Source organism: Cetorhinus maximus, chromosome 5 (assembly GCF_964194155.1).
Source record: "Cetorhinus maximus chromosome 5, sCetMax3.hap1.1, whole genome shotgun sequence".
NCBI lineage: Eukaryota > Metazoa > Chordata > Chondrichthyes > Lamniformes > Cetorhinidae > Cetorhinus > Cetorhinus maximus.
In genome coordinates, this window is record NC_135883.1 from 27,270,383 (window position 1) to 27,293,855 (window position 23,473).

The following is a 23,473-nucleotide window of genomic DNA, read 5'->3' on the forward strand; positions in this document are numbered from 1 at the left end:
AAGCAAGTTAGGGGGCACTGCAGGCAAACTTTGCATAATCAGTGGGACCAGATAGCCTTGATTGTCAGTATTAGTCCAGCCAATCAAAGTTTTATTTCAGCGCCCCAATGCTCTTCTCTATCACATTTTGCGTGCCAGCATGGCTTCCGTTGTATGCATGTTGTTTACATGTGCATGGGTTTCACACCAGAGTCATCAGCCATGTCATCAAAGCAGAGCCCTTGTCACCAAGAGGTCACCCTCTGGTTTGTCATGGTAGCTCAAATGCAGATGGAACAGCAGATGGTTGCTAAAAGGCATCATGACTGTTGCCAGGATACCCAGCATTCACCAGCATGATAGGTGGTACATGGTCACATGTCAGCAGGAGATTGAGGAAGTGGAATCTCTTTCAGTTGCTGTACATTTCAGAGTTGACATGCAGTGCCCTCAAAGCGACATGGATGCAGTCAAAGGCACCCTGCACCATGGGAAAATCTGCAATCCTCATGAAGCCATATGATTGTTCTGTCTTAAGATAAAAGCAAAGTACTGCGGATGCTGAAAACCTGAAACAAAAACAGAAAATGCTGGAAAAACTCAGCAGGTCTAGCAGCATCTGTGGAGAGAGAAATGAGTTAATGTTTCGAGTCTGTATGACCCTTCTTCAGAGCTCTGAAGAAGAGTCATACGGACTCGAAACGTTAACTCTATTTCTATTTTAAAAGTGGACATAATTTACAATGAAAAAGCTGATCTGGAGTGTGCACAGACACAAGATTTTTAATGCATTACAGATAAATGCAATCATTATTTTCGACACATCCATTATATTTGGACCGTATTCTCCAATTAGCACTGGCACAATGTGTGCACAGTGTAACATGTTGCAAGCAATATTTTCAATTATTCAAAAGCCGTGAAAATGCACACACTTTGAAGTCAACTAAATCAAACAGCAAACATGAATATAGGTATAGCCAATAAAGACTGGCACTATGACAATAGCAGTTCAAAGAGAGATAATGTAAATACTGTACAGTAGACAAAGCTGCATAAAATGGGAAATTGCCATTTCAAAATAAAAAGTGCCTGGATTTGGAGCATTATTTACATCTTGGTTAACAAAAAAATTCCAGAAAATTATTAATATCAATGAAATGCAAGTGTTTTTTTAAAAATAATTTACAAAATAAATAAAATTGGCAACATTTCACTTACATAAAGCTGGAAATAATCTGCACACACATTTTGTATTATTTAGCTAACAATATTTTCATTATTCAAACATTGCATACTGAAATAATCTTTGTGCCATTTATTGTGCTCCATACCCTATCAAAATCAAATCTAAATGATTGTTATTGTTTTCCACAAAGAATAGTATATGAAAATGGATTAATCAAAACTGATTATTCCACTTCACGTCTGACTGTAAGTCCAATGTATGAAGATTGAGTATGTTGGGTTTGCGCTGTGATTACAGGCACTAAAATAACATTAAAAGCTTCCAAACAATTGTTTATATATACATTTTCTATTAATATTTTCCAAAATGAGGTGATCTTCAGTTCTGATTCAGTATTGGACACATAAAGTCTCAAAAACCTGTCTTTTATCTTTACAGGTGTTGCCTTTCCTGGATATTTACAAGATTTTCTGATTTGATTTTTGAATATTTGGAGATTACAACATGTGTAATATATTTTGAAAATCTGTAAATATAAGTCATGATGTTAAAATATCCTAACCACTATCAATAGTTTTTACCTGGAGGATGCTGCACTCTGTATGCAATAATTCAAGTTTCTACCTCTCCTTTCACTTAATTATAAAGCTTAAAAGCATCCAATGGAACATTTCCAACTCGATTTTGTGCCGATGAAATTACTTTTCTAAAAAGCTAAAAATTGAATTACAATCCTCTGTGCCAAATGATTACATAAGTAGTTTATTGTGACTATAACAGTATCTGATATTCATTCAGTGATCTTTGTATCAAGCATGCGTAGTTATAAATGTCTGCTGTGTCAATACTTGGCAAGGCCTAAGACGATCGAGATTCTGCATTCTGATACACGTTATAAACTACACATATCCAGGTTTGTAATATTAGCAAACTATCATTTCATTTGCAGCTTTGAAGCCTATTTCGATGCAGTTTTTCCTTTGATAAAAGTGGAATAAAAGTGTCGTTGTAAGAATTTAGCAGACTGTTACTCAGCGAGAGATTACTATTGCTATTGGTTTTAGTGACCACAACGTCTACATGATCACTTCTGGAATTTCCAGACTCTCCGTTCTTAGCATTCAACTCCATTAGTTCAAGTTCGTGTTTTGCAGCCGTTTCCAAAACTTTCTGTTTGTTGTAATACCTGACAAAATTATTTATAATAGGGTGGATAGGCAACGCGATAGCTATTATGCCGCAGAGAAAGCTAACAGCCGCGTTGATTTTCCCCAAAGTTGTCTTTGGGTAAATATCTCCGTATCCAACAGTGGTCATGGTGATGATCGCCCACCAAAAAGATTGAGGGATACTATTGAAGAGAGTTTCGGGGTGGCTTTGTTCCATGGTGAAGCCCAAAGCCGAGAAAACGAAAATGCCAACTGCCAAGTACATGAGCAATAACCCCAATTCTTTGAAGCTTCTTTTAAGTGCGTAAGTGAGTGTCTGGAGACCGCTGGAGTGGCGCGCAAGTTTAAAAATCCTTGCTATTCGCATGATCCTTAGAGCTTGGATCGCCTGCTGCACATTAGTCAGCTCCATCAGAGATGCCCCGATCGTAGTCAGGATCAGGCTCACATAGAAAGGCAGAATCGTCAGCACGTCGATAATGTTCATGAAAGAAAGTACAAATTTCAGTTTGTTGGGGGCCGACACCAGCCTGAGTACATACTCGGCTGTAAACCAGCCGATGCAAGCCGTTTCGATGGAGTCGAGGACTGGATGTTCCACTGGACTCCCGTCCTCATCAGTCACTTGGAGATCAGGGATGGTGCTCACACACATCACCACGGAAGAAATTAAAATAAACAGAAAAGATAAAACTGCAATCACTCTGGCCAGAAAGGACGAATCGGGCTTTTCCATCAGTTTCCAGAGGAATTTTTGAGATTTACCCCAACAGCTGTCAGCCGATTTCCCTCTGTCGGCCAAAATAAGCTGCACTTGTTGGGCGATTTCTTCGAGCTCTTCGTTTTTCTCGCCCAAGAGGCATTTGCAACACTCGTCCAAGAAGTCCACTTCGATTTTCCAGAAGTCCAGCTCGTTTTTGAAACAGATGGGGCAAATCCCCTTTTTCATGTGGATTTCTCCGAAATAATAAACGTCCATCACACATTTGAAAGAATCGGGGTCGCGGTCGAAGTAGAACTCTCCTTTGCTGGGATCGTAGTCATCGCAAAGGGAAAATATCGCTTCGTACCCGCTGCAGTTTAGCAGCTCTGCCAGTCTGCTTTTCGGGTAACGATTTAGAACATCCCCGTACAGAATGTGCCGCACCCCGCCAATATTCACCACCATCTCCTGATCTTCGGAAGCTTCTGATTCATCGGAACCCGGGCTTCTGAGCTCCGTCCCCATACTTTTGGTACTTGACGCTAGATCAAGTTCAACAAAACCCACTCCTCGCTCCTTTGATAAAATATCTAAGCGCAACAATTTGCATCGATGGCCTCGATGTTACCCGAGATGTGTGTATCACGCCGATCCTCTGGAACGGAATCGGATGGAAAGGTTTCTCGATGGGGAATATAGTGAAGAAAGCGCTTCAGATCAAAACTCACCAAAATCTGTCGCGCTGAAAGTTGGAATCGCGCATTTATGAGCCTGACACAGGAGAGCCATCGAAACACAAGAGTACGTCATCATTTGCCAATTGATTAATGAGATTTATTCAATTAACGGGACACCAAGCAATCTGTCAGGTTGGTAATCTTTTGAACCAGAGCAAAACTGTACCTTGAAAACGTGGAGTTTGAAAAAGGCTATATTCCCTGCAGCCAGTTTGATAAACAGGCAGTAACCGGATAATCTGTCGACCGTGTATCTGCAGTGTTGCACAATGAGTGAAGCAAATTTTATCACTGCAATCCACAGCACTGGAGAATGTCAACAGTCCGGATCAAGAAAGGTAACATAATCTGTCTCTTGGACGTGTATTGAAATTCTTCACATCCTCATGAGATAATATGAACCAACTGTATCAGCTCGAAGCAAGCTGCACTCCCTGCTGGTGAAAAAACCGCACAGCGGCTGAAAAATTATCAATGATGCTGCAAACTCCATTACTTTTTCTATATTTTACAAAGCGAACACAAAGGAACTATGGCGATTTACCAAACTATAATGAAATGGCGACATAACAGGTGGCTACAGTCATAAGCAAAGCGTACTTTTTATATTCCGCTAAACTAATTCAAAACAAGGTTATTAATGATTTTTCTCCCTTTAGTCGAGTTTTAAGAACAAACTAGTTGATCTCCCATCGTACTGTTGCCTATGAATCGAGTCATTCTCTACTCATGCTCAACACGAAAATCAGCTTCCGTATATTGTCCTGGGCAGAAAGAATGTGAACGACCAGTTATCTGCCTTCTGTCCCCTGTCTGATTAGTTACAAATTGGAAAATTTGGTTTGGTTGATGTCGACCACTTAGTTCCAGCATCACCGGGGCAAAAATACTTGGTTCACAAAGCTAGCGTACAATTCTACATATTTCCTCATATATAATTAGAAAGAGGAATAAAAATTATATTATTTTACTATAGTGTTAGGGATGCTGCAGTGCGAACCCAGATATTTGGATGCATCTTTCATATTTAAAGCCACAGTCATAGACCATAAGACCATTTTAACATTATTAAAATACTGAGAAGAATGAAACCCTAACTTAAAGTTATGAAAAGGAGAGACTGTTATGATTTTCAGCAGGACAAAACTCTACTGTTCATAGCAAGATATTGACAAATGTACCAATTCCTCCTATAATTCTTTTTAGCTTCCTGTTTTTCTGTTTATCTTCCACTTGGTCCTGTAGTCCCTGCGCCTTGCATGCTTTCTCTCTTTCTCATTATGTTTTTGCCTCCAACATTTTCTCATCATGTCCCCTCTTTTTGTAAGTCTATTCTTCTATATGTCTCCTCTCTATTCTGTTTCTCTCCTCTTCACTCAGTCTCTTACCTATGGTCCCTTACTGATACATAGGAACATTGCCCTGATTGTTAGAGAACAATCATTGCAGCTTCAGGAAATTGCTGTAGGTGCTTCTCACAGCAGATTCTTAGGTTAACCATCTTCACTGTTTCATCAATGACTTTCCCTCCATGATAACACCAACTGTTTGATGATGATTTCACAATGTTCCAACTCTGGTAATGAAGTGTCTGGGCTTGGGCTGGCAGATGGTAGATATAACCTTTGTGCCACACATGTGCCAGGCAATGGCTATCCAAAAAGACAAAGATGCACCAATTTCCCCTGACTTCAATGGCACCTCTATTGCTGTGTCCTCATCATCCAGAACCTTATCTTGACCAGTCTTATCAACATTGCTTACAAGAGAACAGTAGAGGTTAGGTATTCTGCAATAAATGTCTCACTTCCTGACCTTGTTGATGCCTGTGCACCACCTACAAGGGCCACGTCAGGAATATAACAGAATACAGGCCATTTGGCTGAATGGGCGCAACTAAAAAATAAACACTCAAGAATTTCAACTTCCAGGATAGAGAATTCTGTTTGATTGGCAACCCTGTCACTGGACTCAATAACTCTACACCACCAACACACAATGGGTGCTCTTTGGATATAGGATGCACTGCAGAAATTCAGCAAGGTTACTTTGCCAGTATTTCCCAGCTTTGCATCCAGCAAGGCAGGAAAGAGCAACAATGTTATGGGATCACCATCACCTCCAAGATCACCTTCAAGTCACACATCTTCCTGAACTGTATATATCACCTCATCTTCATTATTACTGAGTCAACATTCTTGAATTCTTATGGAAACCCCATCAGCAAGAAGGCTACAGTAGTTCAAGAAGTAATGAGGTTCTAACCAGTAATTGTTGGGACCTCTGAAGCCCATGTACTCAATTTTACAATGGCTTCAAATAGTGCATTTGTTGGAATTACTCAAACAGCCCTCCATCCATGAGTTAAAATCAATATCACAACATTCGAACCCCTTCTAAAGCTGCTTTTATTACTTGCCTCCTTAAAAAAAATGCCTTCACTTACTTCCTGTTCCTCGCAAACTGTTGTCCTATCCTTTCTAAGACCATTTAACAAAGCTTCGTTGACCAACTAGACTCCCCTTCCTCAGTGCTTTCGATTCAATTTCTGACAAGCCTACGGCAACAAGACTGGTCAAAATGTCCAACAACATTCTGTGATTGCAATTGCAGTTTGCTATCCCCCGCCCCCCTCCCCCCCCCCTCGTACTTCCCATCATTTTCATCACGACTCCATTCTCATCCACTGACTCTCCTACACTATACACTCTGGTAACACTGTATGTTTTTAGTTCCATTCCGAACTATCCTAGTACACCGATATATCTCAAGACCATTTCGTCTTACCCAGTCACCATGTGTGTCTGAGAGTTTCATATATGGTCACCTACTACACTAAGTCCGCGTTTAACATTGTTACATTTTAATGTGGGTAAGGTAATGGGGCCTGTCATCTCGTTTAGCATCGCGAGATTAGTTTTAACATCGTTTCCCGCCAGTCTGACGTGGAGCCGGTGTGCCTCAATTAGCATCAATTTGGAAACCCATCTCCCGTTCCCTGACTCACTGTGTCGCCGCTGACTCGCCAAGTTGTGGCGTCTCCCGCTCCCTAACCCACCTTCTTGCTGCTGACCCTCCCGTCCCCGAATCACCCTCGTGCCAATCCTTGCCCCTGAGGAACCTCCCGCTCGCAGCTTCGCTCTCCTGAACCCTCGCTGTGAGCGAGGGCTCTGGAGATAGGCGGCGGGAGGCAGGAGCAGCAGCTTCCGACAAATGAGACAATTTACACTAAATGGATTGAATATGTTCGGGAGACCGGGTTAGGACATCACTCCTCTCTGCTGCAGTAAAGCCATGGATGGGAGAGGTCTGGAGGGTTATGGACTAGGTGCAGGTCAATGGGACTAGCGGAATAATATTTCGGCACAGAGTAGAACGGCCGAATGGCCTGTTTTCTGTGCTGTAGTGTTCTATGGTTCTATGGACATGGGAGCCGCTCCCCGTGGTTTTAATATCTGGTGGGGGGGGGGGGGGGGTGGAAAGGGAGATTTCAGATCAATAGGGATGAAGCTGATCACAAACCCACTTGAAGAGAACTTACCTCCTGCAAGTCGAAGTGGCATCTCCTCCGCCCATCTCCAGAGCCCTCGCTGACAGCAAGGGTTCAGGAGAGGGAAATACCCAGCGAGAGGTTCCGAGAGCTCGGATCAGCTGAGTGGGTGGATGAAGTAGCGGCACAGGCCGCGAACCGGGAGGGCCAGCGGCAAGAGGGTAGGTTAAAGAGCGGGAGAGGCCGCAAATCAGAAGTTCGGCGACAGGGAGAGTTAGGGAACGAGAGAGGCTGCGAACCAGAGAGTCGGCGAAAGGAAGGATCTGTATAGTCCAGGAGGGTCAAGAAGCGGAATGTGTTATCAGCAGAGAGCCAGGTACTGTAATTTTCTTCTCCACCAATGCTGCCACACCTGCTGAGTTTTTCCAGGTAATTCTGTTTTTGTTTTGTAATTAGAACGTTACCGTATTTATTTTATATTTTTAAGTTTATTTTAAAATTTATTTCATTTACCAATATAGGAATTAGCAATGTAAAGTTTTTCAACTTAAAGGGTATAATGTTTTAATGTGATGAGGAAGGTCCTACAGAACGTGACTGCAGCTTTTACATTGGTTTTAATGGGAAAATTTGATTCTCTAAGTCGTTTCAATTAAAGTTGTGATTTTCAGGAACACAACTTAAAGTGGAGACTTAACTGTAATCACCATCCACAAACACCAGTTTAGCTTTCAGGCATAATTTGACCACTCAATCTGTATATCCATGCCACTACCATTAATTCCAAGGCCCAAGATCAATACCGTAGCATAGTTATGTTAGTTAGTAACCAGAGATTTGGACTAATGATTCAAAGACATGAGTTCAAACCCCACCATAGCAACTAGAAAACTTAAATTTAGTTAATTGAATAGGTCTGGAATAAAGAACTAGTATCAGTAATGATGACCAAGAAACTACTGGATTATTGTAAAAAAAACAATCAGGTTGACTAACACCCATTCAGCTGCACACAGACACTCTCAGAATCATACCTTTCAGTTAATGCTCAAGATGGCTTCATCATCAACAACAGGACAAACTCACCAAGAGGCAATATACAGGCAGGAGGGAGTGGCCCTGGGAGTCATCAACATTGACTCTGGACCACATGCTGTCTCTTGGCATCAGGTCAAACATGGGCAAGGAAACCTCCTGCTGATTATCACCTACTGATGAATAAGTACTCCTTAATGCTGAACATCCCCAGTTGAAAGAAGCACTGCAGGTAACAAGGATACAGAAGTACTCTGGGTGGGGACTTTAATGTCCATCACCAAGAATGGCTTGGCAGCGCCTATACTGACCAACACTGGAAGGAAATAGCTACCAGACTGGGCCTGCAGCAGGTGGTGAGGAAAAAGGTTACTTGGCTTTATACTCATCAGTCTAGCTATCACAGGAATTGAAGACACAGACTTGCCCAGTATTTTCATCTCCCTGCCCAAACTAATAAACTGAACCCAGAGAAAGGGTGGCAGCCCCAACATCTGGAGCCTATTCAGTTTCAGAAGTTTCCAGAATGTGCTTGCTTAAAGAAATCACCAATCACCTACAGGACTCCACTCCGGTGTCTTTGACTTTCCTAAGCTGGTCACACAAGGCAGTGGGTACTTTGTGACCCATAGCTGGGACCTGGTTGATGGACACGAACACCAGGGACTCGGATGAAGTGTGTCCCCACAACCTCTCCTGCCCCCAAGATATGAAACCTCATGAGACAGTATATCCCTCACTCTACCATTACCATCAACTCCTGGTTCAATGAGGGTGTAGAAGAGCATGCCATGAGCAGCTCTTGGCAGAATTAAAAATGATGAAGCTACAACACAAAACTGCACGTAAGTAGCATGCTATAGACAAAGTGTTCCCACAATTAACAGATCAGATCAAAGCTCTACAGTACTGCTAATCTATCTTGAAATGGTGTTGGACAATTAAACAACAGGAGGAGGAGACTCCATGACCATTCGCATTCTCAATAATTGTGGAGCCCAGTGCCTGAATGTAAAAGGCAAGGCTAAAACATTTGCAACCATCTTCAACCAGAAATACTGAGTGGATGATCCATCTTGGTCTCCTTCGGAGGTCCCTGCCATCATAAAAGCCAGTGATCAGCTACATCCTGGTTGTAGTTCTGAGATTTGTGCTCCAGAACTGGCTTCACCAATAGCCAAACTGCTCCACTACAGTTATAACACTGGCATCTACCCAACAAAGTGGAAAATTGTCAAGGTCCTGTCCACAAAAAGCAGGACAAATCCAACCTGCCCAATTACCAACTCATCTGCCTAATCTCAGTAATCAGCAAAGTGATAGATGTTGTCAACAGTGAAATCGTGGGGCAATTACTCAGCATTAACCTGCTCATTGATGTGCATTTTGGGTTCCGCCAGGACCATTTGGCTCCAGATCTCTTGGTATAAACATGGACAAAAGAGCTGAACTCAAGAGATGAAGTGAGAGTGACTGTTCTTTGCATCAAGGCAGCATTTGACCAAGTGTAGCATAGAAGAACCCTAGCAAAATCGAAGTCAATGAGAATTCAGGGGAGTAAAACCTCCACTGGCTGGAGTTATACCAAGCTTAAAAGATGATGACTGGTCCTTGGGAGTGTTACGGACAGGAGTGGGGTTAATTTAAACAGCATTGATATCTCCTTTCGCCACCCATTTGTAAACAGAAAAGTGTTTTTGATTTGCTTCCCCCTTTATAAGCGGTGGCGTATTTCCCAACCCTTCGGTTTAAGTGTGATCCAATTTTCTATTAATAACATCACAGCAAACCTAAGATGGGATGAACTAAAAGGCTTACTTTATTTGCACACATTCAAAACATGAGAGAAGGGTCACAATGTTTCCTGCTTTGCATTCATACAGTAAAAGAGGGATAAAGGGAAAAAGAGATTTATAGTGCAGAGACCACAGAGAAAAGAAATATTGTTTCATGTGGGTCCCAGAGTCCAGAATCAAAGTCCAATGAGGTATTCCTTCACAGAGGTCTGTGGGCTGAAAAGTGATTCACTTTTCCAGTGGCATTGACTTCACACAATGAGATAGGCAAGCAAAGATGATTCAGTCATGTAGGCAATGGTACAAGCTTTCCAGTCGAAGCAGTGTAGATGGAGCCAATTGTCCATCCTATGCAGAGCTCCTTTGCTGTGAGGCTGCTTGTAGTATGATAAAAAGCAGACAAATTTTGCAGTTCCATCAGGCAATATTACTGATTCCACAAATTAGAGGTCCATAATCACATGACTCCCTCCTCTTCACAGTGTCTTTGACAAAGGCTGTGTGTATCCTTTGTCTGGATCCCCGAGATTTTTAAATGTCTCAACATTAGGAATTGAAAGGAAAGTTGCATGCCCTTTGTCCTAACAGACAAGTAGATTCTGGTTGGCCAGCCTGGGTTATGAAATGCAGATTACCTTTGTATAGCTCTCTTTGAATTTGGTCTGTGCAGCCCACAATGTTGCATTAGTGGCTCTTCAGAGATAATGAGGTGCAAGTTTCTCCGATTTTGCCAGGTAACAGGGGTCACAGACAGACATAGCTTCAGACATCTTAAGTTATTTGTCCAGTTTTTAAATCTTAGAGATAGCAATGAGCATACCTCTATATATATTTTATAAGAAATACACAGGGTGAGGCCTTCATCCCCTCATAGGGGCCAATCAACCCAGTCCTTGGATATTGCTGCAGGAGTTCTTCAAGATGGTATCCAAGGTCCGATAATCTTCAGCAGCTTCATCAATGACCTTTGCTCTACCATAAGGTCAGAAGTGGGGATGTTCACTGATGATTGCGATTGGGTGATGTTCACAATCTCTACTACCTAGAAGGACAAGGGTAGCAGATGCATAGGTACACCACCACCTCCAAGCTCCCTTCCAAATCACACACCATTGTGACTTGGACGATATCGTTATTCCTTCACTGCTGGGTCAAAATCCTGGAACTCCCTAACATTACTGTGGGTTTTCCTACAACACATGGACTGCAGTGGTTCATGAAGGTGGCTCACCACCATCTTCTCAAGGGCAATTAGGGATGAGCAATAAATGCTGGCCTAGCCGCCAATGTCCACATCCCATGGACAAATAAAAGAAATGTACAATGTTCAGTATCATTCGTGACTCCTCAGATGCTGAAGCGGTCAGTGTTCATATGCAGGGGAATATATAGAGTGGACAGGATAAAATTGTTTCCCTTGGTGGAGAATTCTAGAACCAGGGGACATAGATTCAAGATAAGTGGCAGAAGGTGTAGGGGGGACATGAGGAAGAACTTTTTTACGCAGAGGGTAGTGGGTGTCTGGAATTCGCTGCCCAAGTTGGTGGTAGAGGCAGAAACTCTAAACTCTTTTAAAAAGTACCTGGATCTGCACCTTAAGTGCTGTAAACTGCAGGGCTATGGGCCGGGAGCAGCAAGGTGGGATTAGAAAAGGCACCTGGGTGTCCTCAGGCTGGCATGGACAAGATGAGCCAAATGGCCTCCTTCTGTGCTGTAGCTTTTTTATGGTTCTATGGTTCTAACTACTGGACAACAGTCAGGCTTGGGTTGATAAGTGACAAGTAACATTCACACCACACAAGTGCGAGGAAATGACCATCTCCAAGAAGACAGAATCTCACAATCCTCCCTTGACATTCAACAGCATTACCATCACTGAAACCCCCATCAACACCCTGAGGGTTACCACACACAAGAAAATTAACTGATCTAACCATATAAATACTGCGTAAGTCAGAGACTGGGAACTCTGCTGCAAGTAACTCACCTTCTCACTCCCCAGAGCCTGTCCACGATCTACAAGACACAAGTTGCCACTTCCCTGGATGGGTGCAGCTCCAATAATGCTCAAGAAGCTTGACACCATCCAGGACAAAGCAGCCCACTTGATCGACACCCCATCCACCACCTTAAATCTCTCCACCACCAACACAAATTGACAACAGTGTGTACTATCTACAAGATGCACTGCAGCAACTCACCAAGGCCTCTTCGATGACACTCCCAAACCCCTGGCCTCTTCTGGTGAGAAGGACAAGCGCAGAAGATGTATGGCAATACCTGCTGCAAGCTCCCCTCCAAGCCACATACCTTCCTGACTTGGAACCATATCCCCACTCCTTCATCATCACTAGATCAAAACTTTGGAACTCCCTTCCTAATGGTACTGTGGGAGTAACTTCAGCACATGAACTGCCATGGTCCATAGGTCACTACCACCTCCTCCAGGGCAATTAGGGATGTACAATTAATGTGATCTTTCCAGTGACACTGACATCGTATGAATGAATAGGTAAAATTGGTGTTATTTAATTGCCAGCTTGCCACTAATTCCAACATGAGCAAATAATTCCTTTTGCTGGGTGATTCTCAATAGAATATTTGCATAGATTCCTTACCTCCACCCCAGTCAGGTTTAGACTGAGCTCAGTGGTCTGCAACATCAACCTTGAATGTAACCCATGTCTGGTCAAGGTCACCTTTAAAACATTGCTTACTTACATCCATATTTGAAGATAACTCCTGCTGAAATCCTCATCCGAGTTTTCATCATCCCATGGATCAATTTCTCAAATATTCTTCTCACCAATATTCACAAATTTTAACTAATACAGAACTTTGTGGTCTTCTCCTCACCATTACCCAGTTGCAACCTTTGAGATCTTGGTTCTCATTCTGAAAATTCTCCATGGTCTCACCTACTTTATTTGGGAATTCATCCTTAGTCATAAATTCTAACCTGCATCTGTCCCTTTGGCTCTAAATTGCTGCTTGTTACATCTCCTTCTAATCCATGATTAGGTGTCGGTCACTCAGTCATTAATTTCCATGTTATTCGAAATGCTCATTCAATATCACTGTGTTTTGCTATCTATTTTCCTGTCTCCTAATAACCAAATTCTTTGACAGTAGCTTCATTTTTGCCCTCATCTCAGCCCTAAGTTCAGAGATGTCTTTTCAATATATATTGTTACAGAAAACCTGTATTCTTATTACTATTAGACAAAACATATTGTGAATTTGGCAGAGCACAAGTTTGAGATGAATATTTTTGTAACTACCTTCCCCAACTTACCCTTCACCGCCCCAAGCATTTGCAAAATATTTGATCATTGGTTACTTTAATAGTTTGAAATGTATAGATGCAGATTAATTTTCTACTTATTATAACATCAAATTAACTCTGACATTTCATGTTTATGCAGTCGTTCAGGGAGTTAGTTGCCTATTTCTTGATCTCCACAGATTTTCAACGCTATATCCCCTTACTGATTATTTGGCTACAGTTAAGCAAATTTTGTTGTCCATCTGTCACATACCTATGATGAAATGCATTTTGAAATGGCATTTCATCTCTTTTAAGGATAGAGGTATGTAAAGAACATATCTTTTTATTTCTGTTGGACTGTTGCAAAGAACATATATTTTTGTTTCTTTTGGACTGTGGATTAAAATTACAATGGCTGCTGTTTGAAAGATATGTCCACTGTAACAGGATGAGAGATATATACGATGTTGCAGTCCTGGAACAGAGTGTGCCATGAAAGACAGGGTGGTGCTGGAAAAGAGTCCTGGACCAAGGGAGCTGCCTGGCAACAATATTTTAACTGGCTCCTGACCAGGTGACCAGGCTTTTGTGTGAGGGCAGTGCAGCTGAATAGCTACTAGCCTTAAAGGAACAAGACCTAAAACCTCCTTCTCCTGTGTGTGGAAGATTCCAGTAATTCCACAATCTGGCCTTTCCTCCTCATATTTCTATAACCTGCTCTCTCTCTCTCTCTCTGAAAACCCCTGTCAAGAGGCAAAAGGGGAAAATCACTGTTAGAGACATTGAAAGGCAAGCACTCAACCAGTGAACTAAATGCTGAAAGTGCTGGAAGACCACCTCGTGTCATCAACAAGAACTGAAAGGAATTTGGAAGACATCGATCAAAATCAACCCATCAAATCCTGTACTCCGGAACTGGTGCTATTGGACTGTTTCACCCCACTCTTAAAAATCCATGTTTTTGTTTGTCTTATGTGTCTTGTATGTATTTATATTTCTTTCTTTTGCCGCTGGTTAATGACAGTTTGTTCAATAAACAGTTATTTACTTATTAAGTTTGCAAACCTGGTGCTCGTACTCTGTTAACCTAAATTAAACAGTTGGATAGAATTGGGGCAATCTGTTGGTTTGGTCAAACATTTCACATTTGTCACGGCTCGGGGAACAGCGGGGCTTGATATTACAACAGACTATCCCAAGTGAGTGTGACACTGGCCATAATCTTCCAATCCTGCTTAGATATGGGAGTGGTGCCAGATGATAGGGGAATTGCAAATGTTACACCCTTGTCAAAAAAGAAAATGTAATGATAAACCCAGTAATTAAAGGTCAGTTAGTTTAACCTCAGTGGTGTGAAATCTTTTAGAAATAATAATCTGGGACAAAATTAGCAGCCACTTGGACAAATGCAGATTGAGGAAAGCCAGCACAGATTTAAAAGCAAATCATGTTCAATTAACTTGATTGATATTTTGATGAAGTACAGAGGGATTTGATGAGGGTAATATGGTTGATGTGGTGCACGTGGACTTCTAAAAGGCATTTGATAAATTGTCATTTAATAGGCTCTCCAGCAAAGTTAAAGCCCATGGGATAAAAGGAACAGTGGCAGTATGGATTCAAAATTGACTAAGTGACAGGAAACAGCATAATGGTGAATGGTTGTTTTTCGCACTGGAGGAAAATAGCCACTGGTGTTCCCCAGGGATCAGTACTAGTGTGACGATCCCATCTGATGTTAATGTTGGACAAGTCAGATCCTTGAGTGAAACCTGGCTTGATAGATCCTAAGTAAAAACAGAAAATGCTAGAAAACCTCATCAGGTCTGGTAGCATCTGTGGAGAGAGAAACAGAGTTAACGTTTTGAGTCCATTTGATTCTTCTTCAGAGCCTAGATCCTAACTTTTTTTTAAAAACTGTGGAGAAAAGTTACTGAACAAATTCACAGGAGTCTGCTGATAAACTTTTAACACAAAGAATAAATATATTAAAATAAGAAAATTGAACTATATTACACCAAACGAAAAGGTTGGAAAGATCTCACTACAAACACAAGAAGATGCTTCAAATTCATCCTTTACTCCAGCAATATCTTTATAGACACATAGGTCAGAATTTTACACTCCCCCAGCGGGTTCTGAGATGGGGGGATGGGTGATATGGTGGGGGATGATGGTTGGGCCGTGAAATTGCATGGACGGGATTCCCTCTGGATTCCCGATTGCCCTGACCTTATAGCGAATTTACGCTGGGGTGTGCAGGTCCTCAGACAGGAAGCCTGCCCCTGCCCCAATTAAGGTCCTTAAATTGCCACTTGAGTGCCTTTTACTGCCCAGCCTCAATTTTTAAGTGGGTGGATAATGGGGCTGGGGTGGGGTGGGATAATGAAAAAGTAAAGTAAGTTCAAGCTTTGGTGGGGTAGTGGGGGGGGGGGGGGGGGGGGGAGGCTTCCATCAGAAGCCCCCTTCTGACTTGGGGTGCCCTCCCCTTAAGGCATGGTGACCTCTGGATCTCCACCACCCCCGGCCCATCCCCCCAGACCCCGGTGACTCTCCTCGCGATCCCCCAGGCTTTCCCTACCCTCCCCACCCTGGGACCCCTGACTTATTTGTCCTCCAGTTCTCGAGTCTTAGTGCCAGACAGCTCCCTGCAGTGCCTCTTTCGGCCACTGCTGTGGAGTGCCTGGAGGGACTGATTGGCCAGCAGTCTCCAAGGCGGGGCTTCCTCCCAAGTGAGGGGCAAATGTCCCGCCTTATGCCAATCAATGCTCATTAGAACGTGATATGGCCAAGCCCCCACCATCCTGAAAATTTAGCCCATAAACCAGTGAAGAGTTACCACTTGCTTTACACACAAAGGCTTCTCACTTGGGACTGGCACAACTGCTAACAGTTTTCTTCCAGTGAATTCCTGAGCATTCACTTGATGCTGTTCACCCAACTCGTGCCTCTCCCCGAGACATCCAAAAACCGCACTCTAAACTTAGTCTTCCAGTAGCACCTCCGCTAAACTGGGCACCTTACTGAATTCTATAAATGATTATTCAGTCAACTACTGTCCCACTAGCCTTATAATGTTTTCTTCTCAGAGCACTGAAAATCCCTGTCTTCAATCTCTGACACACACTGAACTCTCTCAATGGCAGATGCGACCAAAGAAGATTCCAAGGATTTCTCAACAACCCACCCAGACGTTTGTCATGTTGTGAGCCAACCAATCTCACAGAAACGTTGTCTTTATCACAAGGGCTTCCAATTTCCATGTTTGAAGATCTCCCACTGGAATTCTTTCCAAAAGTCACTCCCGCTTGGGCGGTTTTAGCAATGGCCCACCTCGCAGGGTTTCAGTTTCACCTTCTGAGATTCATTTCCCCTGGAATTCCGAGTACACTCAAGAATCACCTTTCAAGCTTAATTTCAGATCTTCAGCCATGCCAAGCAGTCCATCTCAACAGCCTGCAGCACGTCACTAACCTCCAGCTGCCTCCTCGGATCTTCAGGGCTTCTCTCAAGCTCACTTCATTTCAAGTCTGCTTACTGCAGCTCTTTCTTTAACTCAGAGCCTATTTCGCTGCTCCTTTCTTTAACTTCACTTAAGGGAACCTGTTCCTGTCCCCTGGCTTTGTCCCTTATCTGGGACTTCTTTTTGGGGCCTCTCCCTGTCTCCCTCCTGTGTCCTGCTCCCTGGGACACCTAATTGGGAATGGTACTCCAGTTCAAGTCATCAGACCTGCTTTTTGAGCCATTCCTCGCTCTCTCTTCTCTGTACAGGCACATAGGCCGGTCCTTGGCCTAAAGAACATAAAACCACCAAGCTGCACATTTGCACATGCAAAAGGCCCGAGGTTCATCGGGAACTAGCCCCCCAACTTCAGATTAAGGTATTTCGTCACACTAGAACCACTGCTTTTTTGATATGCATTGATGACTTAAGCTAGAGTGTACTGGATATAATTTTAAAATTTGCAGATGACACAAAACCCAGAAGTGTAGTGAACTGTGAGGAGATCAGTGATAGATTTCAAGAGAAATCAAGAGAAAGGCTGGTGAAATGGGTAGGCACATGGCAGATGAATTTTAACACAGAGAAGTGCAAAGTGATACTTTATGGTAGGAAGAACAAGAAGAGGCAATACTGGGTAAAATTCCAGAAGGTGTGCAGGAACAGAGAGACCTGGGGGCATGTGTGCAAAAATTGTTGAAGACGGCAAGCCAGGCTGAGAAAGCCATTAAAAAGTCATACAAGATCCTGGGCATTATAAATAGAGGCATAAGGACAAACAAAGAACTTATGATAAACCTGGTTTGACCTCAGCTAGAATATTGGGCAGAATTTAGCCCTCGATGGGCGGGCGGGCCCCATAGGCTCGGCGGTGGGCGGGCAGCCGAACTCCGCCGCCAAAACGGGACCCACTGCCAATTTGAGCAGGCGGGCCAATTAAGGCCCGCCCAGTGGGCTGCCCGACGGAAAGTGCTATGCACTTCCTGTGCAGGTGGGGGAGGGATTCCTCAACTGTCAAAAGTGCGCTCTTTCACGCATGTGTGCGAAAGAGCGCACTGCTCCCTGAGACTAAGTGCTGTCTCGGGGAGAGCGCTGAAAGTTTAATAAACCTAAAAAATAGCAAACTAAAAAAATTATTAACATGTCCCCCTCATGTGACAATGTCACACGAGATGGGACATGTTAATAAATATTACATAAAGTTTATTAAAGTTTTTGAAAACAGGCATGAAACCTCATCCCACCAGTGGATGAGGTTTCATCTTTTTTCAGAAGCCTGCTGGGGCTCCTGGCCTGCCCGCCAGCCTTAAGGATGGACGGGCAAGGCCTTTAATTAGCTTGATTATCCTGTCAATGGCCTCAATTAGCCATTGACAGGTCGGCAGGCACACAGCTGATTTCGCTGTCCGCTCACCTTCCTGAATATTTAAATGACGCGGGATGATGTCGGGGATTTTTCCCAACGTCATCCCGCGTCATTTTCGTGTCGGCGAGCGGGCCCCACCCCCAACGGAAAATTTCTGGCCATTGTGTCCAATTCTGGGCATCACACTTAAAGAAGGATTCAAAAGCTTTAGAGAGGGTGCAGAAAAAATTATGAGAATCCCTCCAGGGATTAGGGGCTTCAGTTACATGGATAGATTTGAGGGGCTTGGCTTATTCTTCTTGGAGAAGAGAAGGTTGAGAGGAGATTTGATAGAGGTGTTTAAAATCATGAGGGGTCTAGACAAGCAGATAAACTGTTACTATTGGCAGAAGGGTGGAGAACCAGAGAACACAGGTACAAAGTGGTTGATGAAAGAACCAAAGACGACATGTGGAAAAGGTTGTTTTACACAGTGAGTGGTTAGGAATGCACTGCTTGAAAGAGTGGTGGCTTTCAAAAGGGAATTGGAGAAGCACCTGAAGGGAAGAAATTTATAGGGCTATTGAAAAAAGACAGGGCAGTAGGATAAGCCAAATTGCTCTTGCAGAGAGCTGACATGGATGCAACAGGCCAAATGGCCTCCTTCTGTGCTGTAACCATTCTATAATTCTATGACCTATGCCTCATAATGAAAATGAGATGGTCATTTGGGGGTCAAGAGGCAATCCAAGTAAAGCAACACCACCTTTATTGAGTCTCACATCAGTTGGGATTTGTGTCAGCTGGGGGCAAAGCCATGTTTAAGAAATCTACTGAACCTCCTAGTTTTTTTTTAAACATGGTATGAATTTTTTCCAAATGTAATGACTGAACTTATACTTCTGCCTGCTGTCTAAGAATATTAAAAATCAACTGCTGAATGAACAGAGCTCTGCACACAAATGCATGCAGTGCATTTTATGGTTGACCTCAGCACACCAAACAGTAAAACCCAGCTATGAGTATTACTGGAGTTCACTAGTGTGCATATGCCACGCAGATACTGATCTCAAACCAGTATTCAGTACATACAACAAAACATTTTGCATTAGAAATCATCTTTGACAATGAAAAATGTCCAAAAATGCTAAACAGAGTTGGCATCTATTTTATGTAATCTTACTATCGCAGTTTGAATTCAATAATGGTACTTAATTATGTTTAGGTAAATCAGTAATACTAGATTTATGTGGAAAATATGAATTATTGTTGAATAAACATTGTGAAAAAGAATCACAGGGGTACACTCCACAGTTCCAACACCCAGATTTGCCTGGAAAATACTAATTGTTGTTAAATAAACATTGTGACAAAGCAACACAGTGGTACACTTAACAGTTCAAACATGGAGGTGGGTTTGGGGGTATGGTTTTCTCAGTTATTAGTTTACTCTAATGCTAATTCAATACTTGGTTTCATGAAAAGCCTTTAGTTATTGTGTAATTTTATTTTTTACAATCATGCAAGAAGTACATTTGAATTACAATATGTAATTGCTACTTGCTGAATTTATGCTGTAAGATCAATTACAATAATGGGTGGCCAGTAGCAGTTTCTTTACCTAATAGTTTTGGAGATGTCCAAGGTAATAGATATACCCAGCAAGCTGGAAAGGATCTACTGAAATGATTTATTCTGCATATACACCTTTGATTGGCTGCCAATATTTTGGATGGGGAATGGTGTTAATCCTGTCTGTCCAATGCAACTAAAAGTTTAATACGGACTAATGAAATAGATGATATCACAAAGTTATTTAACTGGAACTGTGATGACAAGACTAGAATGTAGTACAGTGTCTAGGAAACAAGGATGCAAAGGTAAGCCCAGCAACTAAAGGCCCATCACTTTAACCTCAGTGGTAGGAAAGCTATTAGAAGTAATAAGTCGGGACAAAATTAACAGTCACTTAGACAAATGTGGATTAATTAAGGAAAGCCAGCTCAGTTTTAAGGGCAAATTGTGTTTAACTAACTTGAGTTTTTTGGTGAGGTAACAAAGAAGGTTGATAAGGGTAATGCAGTTGATGTGGTGTACATGGATTTCCAAAATACATTTGATAACATGCCACATAACAGGTTTGTTAGAGCAAAGTTAAAGCTCATGGAATAAAATGGACAGGAGGAGCATGGATACGAAATTCACTAAGTATCAGGAAACAAAGAGTAATGATGAATGGTTGTTTTTCAGACTGGAGGAAGGTATATAGTGAGGTTCCCCAGGGTTCAGTGTGAGGACTACTGCTTTTCTTGATATATATCAATGACTTGAACTTGGGTGTACAGGGCACAAATTCAAGATTGACTCAAAACTTGGAAGTATTGTGAACTGTGAGGAGGATAGTGATTAACTTCAAGAGGACATAGGCTGCTGGAATGGGTGGAGATGTGGCAGATGAAATTAAATACAGAGAAGTGTGAAGTGATTCATTTTGGTAGGAAGAACAAGGAGATGCAATATAAAATAAAGGATACAATTCTAAAGGGAGTCTAGGAGGGCACATGTGCAGGAATCATGATACTCTTTTCGAGTTATCAACAGTCACAGATTGCAACTCTTGCGAGTACAATCACAGTTCTTGGTTTCCGGGAGTGGGACACGAACCCACAACCCTCTGATTCAAAGGCGAGGGTGCTATGAACTGAGCCACAGCTGACACCTCTGCAGGAATCATGATGGTGGCAGGGCAGGTTGAGGTAGTTAATGAAGCTATTAATAAGGCATTGGGCATCCTGGGCTTTATACATAGGGGCATAGCATGCAAAAGCAAGGAAGATATCATAAACATATGTAAAACATTGGAGTATTGTGTTCAGTTCTTGGCACTGTTGTATTTCTATGTTTGCATTATACAAACTTACCAATTTCACATAGGACTGGGAAACCAAAGATATAGTATAAAACAGAGACAGATTTACTATAGAGATTTAACAGCTATTGTTAACAGAAAAATGCAGCTGCAATTCCTTCACACCATATGCTGCAAAATAAAATGAAAGCGCCTCTGAACAATGTCTGCTGGTCATATGGCTTACATCCTGACTGCTTGTTAGGGTATTCTCTCAAAAGCATCACAATAGATCTGTTGGCTTTAAGAGGGTACAGAAAAGATTCCCAAGAATAGTTCCAGGGTGAGGAACTTAGGTTACTTGGATAGACTGTAGAAGTTGAGCTGTTCTCCTTAGAAGAGAAGATTTGATAGAGACGTTCACAGTTATGAGGGTTCTAGAAAGAGTAGATAGGGAAAAACTTCCTGTTGGTGGGAGGATCCAGAACCAAAGGATATGATTTAAGGAATTTGCAAAAAAGGAACAGCAACTGAAGTAAAAACTTTTTTATGCAGTAAGTGGTTGGGCTCTGGAATGCACTGCCCAAGAGGGTTGAGGAGGTAGATTCACACTGTATTTAAATATAACAGAGGTTTTTTTTTACACACCTTTTAAAAAGTAGCCTGTCATTGGTGCTTACAATGAAAAAAATAATAATTCACGTCCCGTTTCCCTTGACACAACTTTTTGCGCAGTTGTCCCTCGAACGTGCACTGCAGGTTTTGTTCGTTATTTTTGCAGCCGGTAGGATTATCACCTCACGCGCCTCCCTCAATTCGTTAGTGACGAGGCGCGCGCTGGCGCGCACCCGCCCTCCCCTAACCGCCTTATGCTAAAGAACAGTATTTGAATTGGCCAATCGCTCGGTGCGCAGCCTCCCGGTGCAGCTGCAGCTTCTTGACTCGTCAAGCATGAGCGCTGGCGGAGTAGGTGAGTTGTACCTTTGGGATTCCCAGTAACCACATTCCCTGGAAATCAGTTTACCCAACTGGAGGAACAAATGCTTTCAGTAATCGCCCCACTCCCGGGTAGGCATATGGGCTCACTCTGGAGAAGCCAGGTGTCAGTGACTAGCTGAGAACCAACCATTGGATCTCCCTTGGTTGGTAGTGATGGGCATTCGGCACCTGGATCCCACCTGGCTACCAGCACCTTGGGACTCGAGGGCGCTTCCTCTCCCAATAATACATTGGAGGCAAAGTTATGTGAATTAATTAAGGGGTTTTGTGATTATAAATACAGCCTGAGTGGATTTCTTGCAGGGCTGGGAAATTGATGATGTGGTGAACCTGCTGTGGAGTGAATAACCATCTCAGTTGATCTCCAGGCAGGAGATCCCATCTGGTGGGCATGTATTTTAACACCTCAGCTCACTGTCTTTTAGTAAACTGAATTTCCCAATCTGAAAGTGTCATATCACTTGTAAACGTTTTAGTTTCACCCTAGATAACCGTTACTGGGCAGTACCTGGAAGATCTGGCTTAATTGCAGCTTTGGTTTACCCTCCTGGTACTTTGAGGTATTTGCCAGGAACAGAAAATATTGTACCCCATTTCAACTTCTTCACTATTTATTATCATTATCGGCAGTCAGCAGAGCTCATCAACACCTCTTTATTCAGGCTGGCAATTGTTCCATGGTAATTTATGTATTCCATACAAATTAAATATTGTAATTCAGTTCTGGGCCTATTTTTTTCATGTAACATTCCCCAGTTGTGAAACCAGTTCCTCTTTTGCTCTGAAGGAATGGCCAGCAAAATTCAACTTACTGTGTTTTGTTGGTGTTATTTTGTCTACGGGTGTCCATGTAATATCTCATTTGGGAAGTGGCCCTTCCAGCTAAAACATTTTTCAACAGTCTTTTGTAAAATGCCATCTAGTTTCCAGTTACTTAGCAAATATTCAAGTGTCAGCACCATGTATCAAACCTCCACTCTTTCTGAATATCTTGAGCATGTCTTTTCTGTCCAAACTCTATTCATTTGATTTCAAGCTGACCAAGCTTGACAAACTGACTTATACTGGAATAACTATCCTTTTCTGTTTTTCCAATCCATTATCCCATGTATTTAAGGTCATTAACCTCTTAAAATGCTTCTCAGTATTAATAGTTATATTAATATAATAGTCCTCAGTTCTTTGTTGTTGAACTTTTTTTGTTTGAAGACCAATTTGTGTTGCTTCTTTTTTCACCTGTTTAATAACTTCTGTTCAAATGATAAGATAACACAGCTGGATTCAGTCTTTGTAAAGAAAAGGTAAAAAAAGTGCAGTGCGGGTTGAAACTCATTTAACGCTCTCAGATCAGGCCATCAAATTATGAAAGCAACATTAATCTTAAGAGCTCCAAGAACAAGTGTACATTTCAAC

General features: G+C 42.3%; 1 protein-coding gene across 1 annotated transcript; it reads right to left on the bottom strand.

Annotated features, from left to right (window-relative positions):
* Positions 1 to 2,107: 2,107 nt before the first annotated feature.
* Positions 2,108 to 3,565, bottom strand: kcnf1b (potassium voltage-gated channel, subfamily F, member 1b). The gene has a single exon (XM_078541275.1). The coding sequence runs from the start codon at positions 3,563 to 3,565 to the stop codon at positions 2,108 to 2,110; it is 1,458 nt and encodes a 485-aa protein (XP_078397401.1).
* Between the last annotated feature and the right edge of the window lie 19,908 nt (positions 3,566 to 23,473).

What these genes read in the sequence shown, in the direction of transcription:
- kcnf1b (XM_078541275.1), bottom strand. Translation starts at nt 3,565, where the DNA reads ATGGGGACGGAGCTCAGAAGCCCGGGTTCCGATGAATCAGAAGCTTCC.